Below are 12,979 nucleotides of genomic sequence, written 5' to 3' on the forward strand. Positions count from 1 at the left end.
CAGGGGCTTGGCGAGTCGAGCCAAGTCACGAGTAGTCCAACTATGTTTCAAACTAATACAACTTTTGAAAGTAAGATGTGTAATCTAGTAGCAAGACTTTCGGATGGATTACAAATGGAAACTACAAATGAATGAAATCAATTTTGGTGGCAAACTTTCCAGTTAAATCATTAGATTATTTCCCTTGTACCACCCCTTCAGCCTATAGGAAATTAAATAATAGGTTAAGGGTCTCCTTATGAAATATACTTGGAAAGGAGACATGGCATAAACCAAAATTGACTTGTGATCCTGAATCACCTTCTGAACAAAAGTAGATTTGTGATCTTGAGTATCACCCGCCCAATCAAATTAGTGTACTCAATCAAGCTGATATCAATGCTTGTTGCATAGTGGATTCCATAACTATGATTGCTCTAAACATAGTGGAGGATCCACTTAGCTTCCTTCTAGTGTAGTTCATGAGATTCCTACATAAGCCTAGAGACCATGTCAATGGTGTATGAAATGTTGGGCCTAGTGTGAGTTAGATAAATGAAGCTGCCAGCAAGTTGGTGATAGAAAGTTGCATCAACTAATGATGAAGAACGCTTTGCTTCAAGTTTGACTCCAAAGAGAAATGGACTTAGCACAAGTGTGTAGTTGGCCATATCAAACGGTGAGGGAAAGACAAGTGCGTACTTGGATTGTGTAATGCTAATCTCTAAAGCAAACTACTAGAATCAATATCAAAAAAACAATGTAGTAAACACAAGTTGGTCATCAAAAACTTATTATGCAAGACACGTTTTACTAGTAATGGAGGATGAAGAAGTTCCTCTAATTAGAAAATCATCAACATACAAAACCAAGAACATAAGAGACCTGTTCTATTGCAAGACGTAGACATTTGGAGCAAAATGGTACCAAAGAATCCAACAAAGAGAAGGAAATAATCCATCTTGGCATATGAAGCTTGGAAGGCCTGATTGAGTCTATAGATAGATTTTGAGTCTACAAACTAATGAAGGGTCCAATTGAAAACCTTGTGGTCACTTCATGTATATCTCCTCTTCAGGATCCCCATGTCTTAAGAAAGGAACTTTTCATATCCATTTGATGAACCTCAACATAAGTATAGTTTTTGGCACTGCAACATATTGAAGTATCTTTCTTCTCAAGGATGAGCTTTACTCCTAGATCAAATATGGATCAATGGATGGCTAGCACAGTGAGTTGATTTTCTTTATATATGGTGTTGTAAAATAGCTGACTAGTTTGTCAACTAAAGTAGAAGCTCCTTGAGACTTATTTATCTTACATAGAGATAATCTTAGAAGCTTACTTAAGGAGATAGATTGATCCCTTATACATAAGAGTTTTAGTTGTGGGTTCTTCACAATGTTCAATGTGCGTGAGGAGTATTCGTAGTTGTTGTTGCACTAGTGTGCTTAGCATATAGGTTGAATCATGAAATTAAGGAAAAATTTGTAGTTCAGTTTTGATGAAATTTGTTTTAGCAGTTTTGGCTAGTAGCATAAAGTGGCGCACTAAAACAGACTTCTCAACAAAGTGTTTGAACCAACATTAGTGCTAGAGCTAGCATCAATGCCCAATAGTGGCACCAACTCCTCGTGTGACAACAAATGAGCTATTTTTTTTTCTTCCATTAGATGTTCCTTTTTTCCTTGCCAGGAACTTATATATAAATGTGAGATTTGAGTCCTGAAGGGTTTGAGCCTCTATTCTGAGTTGCATCCTACATTTATTTCTAAAATTCTACATCTATAATTGTAGATATCTGTAGTATTGTTGTGACGTATTTACACATCACCCCCTTGCAAATGGGGACCCCTACCTTTTTTGCTTTCTAGGGTTTGTTTTCTTGGTCTTTTAGGTTCTTGTCTATTAACCTTTGCATTTGGAGAGTTGTCAAAGGGATCATTAGGTAACAGGCTCTGCTTGAGTTGAGGTGGGTCAGTAGGTGGTCCAGGTTAGGGTCTCTTTCAAAGCCTTCCCCAGGTCAGGTTTTACTCTTGTTGCTAGGTTATGTCATGTTTGAGTTTGAGGAGGTCAATAAAGCTTTGTGAGTAAGTATCACCTTTGAGGGTTTGAGATTGGTCCAATTGATAAAAGATGAAGTCCTGGGCATTGATTGATGTGAAGCTAACCTATTTATCCTTTGGGGACGCCTTGGACACGTCTGGACTTGGAGATCTGATGAAAAGGTCAAACTTTGAGCCTCAAGGATGAATTTCGCTCCTGACCCTTCCAAAGGGTCCAAAGCGAAATTCTAGGAGAGGTCTTGTCCTTCCAGGGGTACTTGGGCGAAATGGCTAAGATGTCTTTGTAATTCAATTCTTTTGAGCAAAAAACCCCTCAAGGTGCTTTGTTAGAGGTATGACCAATGTGATTGAGGGAAAACTTTGAATGTTTGAGTAATGTCTAAGGCAAATTCACCAAATTCACTCCTGACCCTTCCAAAGGGTCCAGAGCGAATTTCTCTTTCCTGGTCCTAATTGGCATAAGAAACCTTGTCCTTATGGCGTAGTGAAGAGAAAATTGTTGTGTAAGACAAAGTCAAGTGATAGATGGTAAGGAATTTGAGCATAAATGTGAATTTTGCTCCTGACCCTTCCAAAGGGTCCAAAGCGAAATTTCCCAAGGAACTAAGATTTCACCTAAGTCATTGAATGGTTGAGCAAATTTGCAAGGATAGGGAAGGAAATGGATCTAGGATCAAATCTAAGGTGAAGTCAAGTCAAATTTGAAGGTCAATTAAGCCTAGAAGTATGAATTTTGCCCCTGACCCTTCCAAAGGGTCTAGAGCGAATTCCTCCATAAGACATTCTACCTTGCCCAAAACTAAGAGCTAACTCATTCCCAGGCATTATTGAAGGCAAAGCACTTGTTTGGATAAGGAAATGTGGGCAGTGAAGTCAAGATTTGAGCCTAAGTGTGAATTTTGCTCCTGACCCTTCCAAAGGGTCCAGAGCGAAATTCTTGAAGGACCTTATTTCCTCACAAAACCTTGAAGAAAACACTACTTTGAGAGCAAATTGACTTGATGATGATAGAAGGAGGCTTGAGAAGTTATATCCAAGGCAAAGAAAGGAGAAAGGAGGTGTGAAATGACCTCAAAGATGAATTTCGCTCCTGACCCTTCCAAAGGGTCCGGAGCGAAATTCCCATAACCTCTATTTTGCTCCTTGTTATGACCAAGTTTTTTGACTTTGAAGGCATGGTTGGGAAGATTTTGATGTGTACTTGCCTTTGAAAGGTAGTTTGAGGCAATGAAGTGGTGAAAATAAAACCAAAGGATGAATTTCACTCCTGACCCTTCCAAAGGGTCCAGAGCAAAATCCTCAACTTGACTCTCTTTTTGCCTAATGCATTAAAAAAGACCTTGATTTGAGTTAGATGGATGGCAAATCGACTTGATTATGGTGAGAAGAGATTGGTTAGATCAAATTTGAAGGTGAGTTGAGAGGAAGAAGTGTAAAATCAACCTAAAATGTGAATTTCGCTCTGGACCCTTTCTAGAGTGAAATTCCTAAAAGGCACCCTTTTCTTCCTTGATTAGACCAAAATATTAGTTCCTTGGACATAGTTGGAAGTGGATTGATATGCTCTTGCCTTAGGAAGTGATTGAAAGTGAAGGAGATGAAGGATTTTTTCCAAAAGCATGAATTTCGCTCCTAACCCTTCCAAAGGGTCCAGAGCGAAATTCCTCAGAGCACCTATTTTCTCCTTGGGTGAGGTCAAAACCTTGGTTCCTATGGCGTAGATGGAAGTGGAGTGATGTATATTTGCCTTGCAAGATGGATTGAAGTTAAGGAAGTGATAGGATCAAGCCAAAACTTGAATTTCGCTCCTGACCCTTCCAAAGGGTCCAGATCGAAATTCTCAAAACCTCCTTTTTCTCCCAATTTTGTGTTGGCCAAACGTTGATGGGGGTGAATTGAACTTGAAGATACCCCTAGGCATGCCTTTGAATGAGTTGTGATCACAAAAAGTGAAGATTTTAAGCTAAAATGTGAATTTCGCTCCTGACCCTTCCAAAGGGTCCAGAGCGAATTTCTTCATGAGGCTTTATACCTTGCTCCAATCTACAAGCTAGCTCATTCCCAAGTAATTTCAGAGGCCAAAGACTTGTTTTTAATGACTTAAATGCATGAAGGACAGAGCTAAGTGAGGGAAAACAAGCAAAGTATGAATTTCGCTCCTGACCCTTCTAAAGGGTCCAGAGCGAAATTCTCAAAACACCTAATTTACTCATGTATGAGTTCAAGATATGGATTCCTAGGCCTTGGTGGAGAGAAGACTAATATATTTTTGCCTTTAGATGCAATTTGGAGCAAGGAAGTGGTGGATTGAGTCTTAATCATAAAAATCGCTCCTGAACCTCCCTAAGGGTCTAGAGCGAAATTCCTAGGAGGTCTGATGTTTTGACTAGGTCCTTGAGCAAAACCTATTCCTAGGCAATTTTGGAGGCGAATGACTTGATCTTGGTGAGGTAATGTTGAAAATGAGGTCTAATTGAGCAACTGTGTCAAATTTTGCTCCTGACCCTTCCAAAGGGTCCTGAGCAAATTTTAAATAGGGCTTGTCCCTGGAGAGGGTCCTGAGCGAATTTTATTATAGGGTTTGTCCCTGGAGAGGGTCCAAAGCAAGTTGATCTTAATGCCTTCTTGTTGATGATTTAAGGTGAGAAATATCATGTTAGAACGGATATATCATGTATACTCAATCATCCTTTGTTTGTTTTGCAGATCAACAAAATCAAGATGGAGGAGGTTCAGGCCAGGACAAGGAGGACCTATTCAAGTTTCACCATCACTAAGGACGCCTTGGATGCATGAGAAGGTACTCAAGGTGCTACTAAATTGAAGGACTTCGAATGATCAACAATTGCAAGCAATGTGTTAGAACTATCCTCAAAGAGATCGCAAGATGACAGAAAAGAAGGATCTTGTAAACATTTCAAGGCAAGATGAGCTACTAGAGAAGGAGTGACTTGACTGGAAGGAGGCCTCATCAAACACAGGAGGGTCAAGGAAAGGTGCGCCACTCATCAAGTGCATCAAGGACAAAGGAGGATCGACCAAGGTCATCACAGAGCAAGTACCAGACAAGGTGGCATCCCAGTCATTGTTCCCCCAGTCAGATAGCTCCACCTCAGCATGTCCAAATTCAACATACCTGACTCACCAGTGATGGCACAAACTTCAAGGCACGTACCCCTGCTTCCTATTAGTTCTCAAGTTTTGAATGTAATTTTCTCATTGGCTAAGGGAGTTTGTTGTAACAAACCCTAATTAGGGTTTTCATCTTGTAATCCTTGCCATTCATTCTAAATCAATAGTCAATAGTTAGAAAATAGTCAATAGTTAGTTAATAGTTAGAAAATAGTCAATAGTGAATAGTCAGCAAATAGAATAGCAATTAGAGTAGATTAGGAAGAGAAGGCAAGAAATTGTTGCCTTGACTATAAATGAACTCCATTTTCATTGAAGTTATGGTGAAATGTGTTGTTTCTTTGTAATATGCATGGTCTCTTGTTGAATCTTCATTTTTTTATGATGGTTAATTAGATTGAATGAAGGAAGTTAATGAATGCACTCGCGTGGAATCCGCCTGGTCCAAACCACTAGCCTCTTGTTGACTGTAAGTGCGCCCTGCGTGGTCAAATAGCATAGAATGAGCTTAATTTTGAGTCGTTACATGTCTATTGTTCATGCATTATCTTGAATGGTGATCAGTGTCTAATGGTGTATGATTTGAATCTATTTGAAGCATCCCTTAGAAGATCGCACTAAGTTGGTGTCAGATTGTTCAATCTGATGGTGAGACCCAGCCCAGTAGGACTCCACCTAGTCGTTCATCCATCTTCTTGCATTCTAGGTCTTAGAGTAGACTTTCTGGACCTTTCATCTTTTGATATTTCTTTATCTTCCTGCTAGTAGATAGGAATTGAGTTCCAGCAAATCAGGTGCTCAGGTATTCGAATGTAAGTCCCCTTGTGATTCCAGCATAATCACATCAAACCAAATAGAGCTTATCCACAAATAGAGAACCTACATATTAGAACTTTGAAGTTGCTCCGATTGATCCTTAGGCGATATCTTCAGCATTCGGAGAAGCTTTGTTCAAGAGAGGATAAGATACCTTGGTATTTTATTCTGCATTCGCATGTGCATGAAAAACACATCAACAAGTAAGTATGTAAGTATAATATTTTCAGTTAATGCAATCCTGAGTGACAAATCTTTATCTAGTGTTTTTGTGCATCATCGGTATCATGTCCTGTTTCTGTTTGCATTTCAGATGTCTGTTCTCTGACTATACACCCTAATTTGTTGACATGTAGCTGTCAACTGCTTCTATGATCTATCTATAACAGATAAGATTTCTGCAAATATAACATGTAGTCCCCCAGATTGCTCTGGGGATCTGGATCGGAAACTTTTTTTTCTCTTTTTCTGCAAATTGAATATCTACTTGTCCTGCATATTAATATTGAGAATCAAAGCAATCACCCTAATATTGTATAGAGATATCAAAGGAATGTAACACAGTATTCTTCAAACATCAAAGTTGAGTGGACGTATGCATACAACATTTCTCTGGATATAATATTCTGGTATTGCTTTTCTATACACAACAGCGCAGAAGATAGCAAGTAGCAACTTAGCAAGAATCTTGAACAAGCCTACAACCTGGAAGAAAATAACTGTAGAATGTCAAAATCTAAATCAGTGCAGTACTCAACACTTTACAAAGTCAAGTGATATGGCTATTGCCTTTCCTATATTAAAGGCTAATCTAGATCATTTTACATGAAATTGCTATTTGTTATCCAACAAACTGTAGAGGGATTCCATTCTTTGTAAGTACACAAATTTACAGCTACGATTTTTTTTTTGGAATAAAACACAGACTGCAAGGAAGGAAACCATAAAAGATATAAAATATGTTACAGGAAAAGAAGCCTCAGTCACAAACCTTAGTACATAAGATAATATAATGAGAACTACGGTTGCAACATGATGCTGTATAGTTAGCACAAAGTCTGATCTCCTTGTCTCCCAAAAGATTGCTGCAAAAAAACTGTAGATATAGAAACCTGCTGCATACACATATAACGCCTTTAACTTTGTCCTGCCATGTATTTCATTGTACAATATCAATCAGATCAAATCTAAGGCAACTGTGACTGGAGTCATACTCTCAATACTGTCATCTTTTGAAACCTTGTTTTTAAGTGTTTTCATTTAGAATAGTACAACTTACTTCACTTTTTGATCAGGCCACACCTGATCACCAGGACCAACCCAAAAATTTCTTGTGTTTGTGAACCATGACTCTTTGTAAAGAACAGCCAATTCAAACAGCGCTGCTGATAAGAAATATAGGAACTTCCAAACAGACTCTTTAAACTTTTCATGTCGTTTCTTCCTCTCTTTTTGTTCATGCTTACTTAAACCTTTAGAAGAACCCAGCAGAAGCAGTTTACCTATTCTCTGTAACAATATCCACAGACTTGAATGTCAGATATGCATAAAAACTCAAGACCATGCAAATCATTTCCTCAATAAGGACTTTGTTGAAAATAGTCCAATATTCCAAGGGTAAGTCGATTTTTCTTGGAAAAACAGCTTAAGATCCTAATTTGCATTTTCATTTTTCATTCTTTCTTCAAGATGAAAAAACCTAGTTCAGATTCCATGGATAAGCAAATACCCTACCAACAACACAAAAAATAAATTTATCAATAATTATAATGAAGAGTGACACAACATTGCTTTTATCATGGTGGCTGTATAATAATACAAATTATCCATAAGCTTCTGTACTTCTGAAATTGTGCATATTCAGTTCTTTCCAGAAGATAGATTTGGCATTCACGAATAATTTTTGAACAGTTAATTCAAGAAAAATGACAGAGATTTTAACCTCTACTAAGTACCAATTTGAAAGCATACAATACCATCAATTAAGAAAGGTCTATTTATATTAAACATTTTGTCACCGTTTCCTTGCTGTGGTTGAAAATCGACTGATGTCACAACTGCTTCTGGAAGCTCAGTCAAATTTATTCAATACTCGCTAGGCGACGAATCATTCTTCATGTTCTATCTTTAATTTACAGGTGGTTCACTCTTCTTGTATAGCTGAACCTCTATGTCTAATCATTTCCAGCTTTATGGGTCAATAAAACATCAACATTAAAACCTCCGAAAAATAGTTGGAATGCCAATAATCTGGGATTGACATCAATCTAAAATACTTCTGACATAATTTAGCTTTTGTTGGTAAGCAAAACATAATTTTGTTGATCTTAATCTTCATGCCTGTTTTGCAAGAGCTATCAACAAGTGCTGATAAATTATGGCCATCAGCTGCCTCTTGTGCTTCAAGGTGGGGGAATTATCTCCACAATGAGTAGGATTAAAAAGGTGGGATTGTCCCCATGCTAATGCAGCTTGGTGTAGAATGGGCAGCTTTGACTTCTCATGATTCAGTGACCCAATGGAGATGTGAAAGTGTGACAAATTCTCAGAAAAGGACTACTGTATTTGATGTTTAGGTAAAGAGGCCCACTCACCAATAATTAACAGGCCTGCATCTGATCAAAATAAAAACTCAGGGCAGAGATCTGTCATAAACATACATGATGAAAATGCAACCCAAAAGAATTTAGGCTGCAGAAAAAATGGGAACAACTATTCAGGGATACAATTCACTATGCAAATAGAAACAGACTATCCAGGTGCTCAAAACAAATTTTCCAACTCGTGATAAACAATGAAAAATATGCATATAGAAATCAACATTAAACCTCAATGTCATAACCCATATTAAGCAAAAATGCTGTTCATATATAAATATAAACCTAACCCTGTCTATTTAACTGTGATCGAGCTGGCAATTCAGAGCACTTCCTCTTGAGATAGACAATTCCCTTAAGATGGTTAACTTTCCTAGGTTATTTTTTATTGGCGTGCAAATTCAAAACCATAAGATGCATAAGAAAGATTAGTATTTTAGTCCAGCCAGCGTGACCTGGATTCATTTCCCCTTGGAAACCACTAGACAAGATCCTGTTGCATTGATGCAGCAAGAAGTGTACTCTATGCAAGTGTAATGTCCCTACTAGTTAGAGATCATTATCCTGCAAACAGATTGTTAGAACACAACAAAAATATATACATAACTAATCGAATTTGCAATTAAAGTTCAATTACTCCATTAACACTAATTTCAATTCTTAAAAAGGATACGAGTGCAGCACTGGGACATGTCCTTAGGTGGCTGTGGGGCTCGCCTTCTTGGAACCCATCTTGGTTCCAAGCCATATCAAGAAATTGAAGGTTAATTCGATTCCTGTCTTGGATGTAATTTCTTACACCCAAGCCCTCCAGGAAATCGAAGGTTAATTCGATTCCTATCTTAGATGTAATTTCTTACACCCAAGCCATTCAGGAAATCGAAAGTTAATTCGATTCCTGTCACCCAAGCCATCCAAGAAATCGAAGGTTAATTTGATTCCTGTCACCCAAGCCATCCAGGAAATCGAAGGTTAATTCGATTCCTGTCACCCAAGCCATCCAGGAAATCGAAGGTTAATTCGATTCCTGTCTTGGGTGTAATTTCTTACACCCAAGCCATCCAAGGAAGACCCTATGTCAATTCCTTGCCTCGGATGATGCACCTCATCATCCAAGTCCTTAGAGGGGACCGGCCAGATCCGTCTCTTCTTGGATGAACTTAGTCAACCAAGCCATATATATGCATATAGATATTCAGTATATACTGCCTACCAGGGATTATCATAATCCCTGAATTAGACTACCGAGATTTCCTCCCAATAGCCTCCATCATATAATCACGTTATTGTCATTCAGTGATATCCAACATTTCATAACCATTCATATTATCAATATCATCTAATTTATAATTCATATTATCATTATTATTTAAATTATAATCTTGTGACATACACATTGAGATATAATTCTGTAACATACACATTGTAATAATGACGACATAATTCCGTAACATACACATTATAATAATCATGACATAATTCTGAAACCTACACATTATAATAATCATGACATAACTATCAAAATTACAAGTATATTTATATGTGTGTGTGTGGCACACACATCCACATACATATACGTACCTTCGATGTCTCTGCTATCTTCCCCCTTTCTCTTGCCTCTGCCTACGCAACTATCCTTTCTAATCAATGGTGATCTCACTAGATGTTTTTGATTCCTTACCTTTATATCTCTCAATATGAGGGAGAGGTCACACCTCTTCATCATGTATGCCCTTTGGCAAGAGACATACCCCTTCACCATTAGCACCCTTTGAGAGAGTGCAACTCTTCATTATTTCTACCCTTTGAAAGGAACACAACCTTTCGTAATCAGATCTGCACTTATTATTTAAATCAGATCTGCACTTCTCATTTCCAATTTTTCCCCTCCCTCAAATGAGGTTCTCTTCTCTTTTTTATATCTCATTGTTGAGGGAGTCACAACTTTTCCTTTCATGACTTTTGACTTTTCATTAACTTAATTAATTTTTAATTAGTCATATTTAATTATATTATTTTATATTTTAATTTAATTTTTAATGTTTTAATTTTATTATTATCATTTATTATTAAATTCTATTTCGAAGTGGGGACATTACAGCAAGATCATGGCAACCCATTTCAGTCCCATGGGCTGAGGAGCTGATAAACTCGCAAAATAGAAAGCTGAGGACTTCACCTAATTCGCCGGTTAGGGATATTAGGATTTCCATAAATGCTCCAAAGGGCTCAAAGAATGTGAATATATAATTATGACTGTATGTATTTGTGCGTTTCCTGTCACAAAAGATCCCCACGTCTTCTGGTGGAATTTGATAATCATTTGGATTTACTGATTCCAGGGTCAATCACTTCAACTTCTATTTTAAGACTTTCCATTTCCTGGATTAAAAAACTATAAAAGATTCAAAGGATTGTCATCCAAAGTTATAAAATAAGTATTGTAGTTTCACATGTCTTGATAAAGATTGCTTCCTCCTTGTAAATTACTCTTATTTTCAAGAAAGCTTTATCTACTTCACAGTACTGTATATGTTTGCTCCTTTATTTGATTGATTGCTTCTAAAACACATTAAGTTTTTGCCATATAGTGTACTGTCAGCGTAATTATCAATTAAATCCGGATGAGGACGTTTTCTTGCAACAAGATGAGGCGTTTACTGCAATAATGATCTTAGTTCATTACTTGTTAGATCATGCCTCAACATTGAGTTCTTTCTGTATAATGCTACTTGGTGGATACGCAAAAGGAGTGCAAACAAGCAAACCTGTCAGTAAAAGAGAGACCTCTTCACATGTATAATTTAATTATACAATGTTATATGTCTTTTGACTTCGTTGTACTTTATATAATTGAAGTTTATCTTGTTGTACAATGCAATTTTATGAATATTGTCAAGTGAGAGGCGTATGTCAAGGAATTGACTTCTCAGACTAAGAGGAACAGTGTAATGCAATTCATGGACCCATCAAAAAACAATCAGTGGCCGCCCTACAATAGTATTTCTCGGGGAACAAAATTAAAACAGCAATTACCCACAAACATGGTAGGAAACTGTTCAAGTTTTTAATAGCATGCCAATTCAGAATCAATCCACAGGTAGCTGAAAACAAACAAGAAAAAATGAGACTACTAAGAAACAAAACTATGTTGCTAATTTTCGGAAATAACTAACTCCGTAGGAAGCATTAAACTCAAATTATCCAACACTGGATTGATCGTTGTATTTTCAGCTTACAATTAATTAGTTATAGAATGCCTATATTATGAAAACTGTGCGAGTAATTGATTTAAGTTTACCTCTAATAGTAATCTGTCAAGTAAAAAGCGGACAATTAAGAACATGACAGCAATGAAGGGCACCAGGGCAAGGTCACTCATGTCGGGATAAGCCTCCAATTCCCAATTGATCATCCTTACTGTTTAAAATCTCCAATGGGACAGTTGCAGTCTGAAGTGTTTTGGTAAACTTAACTATAGGGCTTGTAGCACATCCCGAGAACATGGTCCAAGGATGTAATGAACAACTTCAAGGCAAAATTACAGACCTGGTCTTCCCTAGCCGCCTCAATTAGTCAAACTTTTCTAGATATTATAAATTTCTCTGTCAAAGCAATATATTATTATTTCATTTCGTTTCGTTCATATATTCGTTGCTTTTTCGTTTGCCACGATAGAGAAGAGGGCCTGATGGTGGTACACCCTAATTACGCCGAAGGTGTCTCTTATTTGAGATGAACAACCTCAATTTTCCCATCTACAGGTTGTATCATCTCTTATGCAATGCAAGGCCCTGCGTTTTCATTCAGCTGCTAAAGAATAAAGAAAAAATAAATAAATAAAGAATGATTGACTGAATACAAATGGTCACATCGGAAGTTATGATATTTATTATTTTAGAATTTCAAAATCAACGATCCAGATTTCGTTAAAATCAATGCAAGACGATTGCAGCTATTTACTCTGTCGATTTTTCCTCATTAGTTTTGTTGTCTTCGAGACGAATGAACCATTTTTTCCTCCGTAACGGGCAGGCGTTCAACTTTCCCTCACCCCAACAGTACCATTCACGGCGGACTTTATTTTTACCTGGCATTTCACCTCGTCGTTTCCACCTGTCATAGGAAAGAGATCAACCCATCAGAGCACATCCACGGATATCTTGCAATTTGTATACAACAAGACGACCAAAAACATCGTAGCTTTAAGATTTTTGTTGTTACTTTTTACTTTGCTGATTTTTGCTTTTATTTTTTTCGTTCACTATCATTTTTGTCGTTCCATGTGTAATACAGAAACAATAGTAGCTTTTTTTAGTACAAGTGGAATCACATGCATTTATGTCTAGAAATGGGAGGGTTCTTTATTTTTCCTTTTTCATTTTGTGC

General features: G+C 37.3%; 1 protein-coding gene across 1 annotated transcript in view; it reads right to left on the minus strand.

The window, feature by feature from the left end:
• The window catches only part of LOC131044218 (ASC1-like protein 1), a 71,932-nt gene extending 59,488 nt beyond the window's left edge, over positions 1-12,444 (minus strand). The window contains exons 1-3 of the mRNA XM_059207229.1: positions 11,892-12,444; positions 7,273-7,502; positions 6,985-7,140 (exon numbers count right to left, since the gene is read on the minus strand). Coding sequence (XP_059063212.1) covers positions 6,985-7,140; positions 7,273-7,502; positions 11,892-12,005 — 500 coding nt within the window. The 5' untranslated portion in view covers positions 12,006-12,444. The remainder of the gene's footprint in view (positions 1-6,984; positions 7,141-7,272; positions 7,503-11,891) is intronic.
• Positions 12,445-12,979: the final 535 nt, after the last annotated feature.

Source organism: Cryptomeria japonica, chromosome 6 (assembly GCF_030272615.1).
Source record: "Cryptomeria japonica chromosome 6, Sugi_1.0, whole genome shotgun sequence".
In the NCBI taxonomy this organism is placed as follows: Eukaryota; Viridiplantae; Streptophyta; class Pinopsida; order Cupressales; family Cupressaceae; genus Cryptomeria; species Cryptomeria japonica.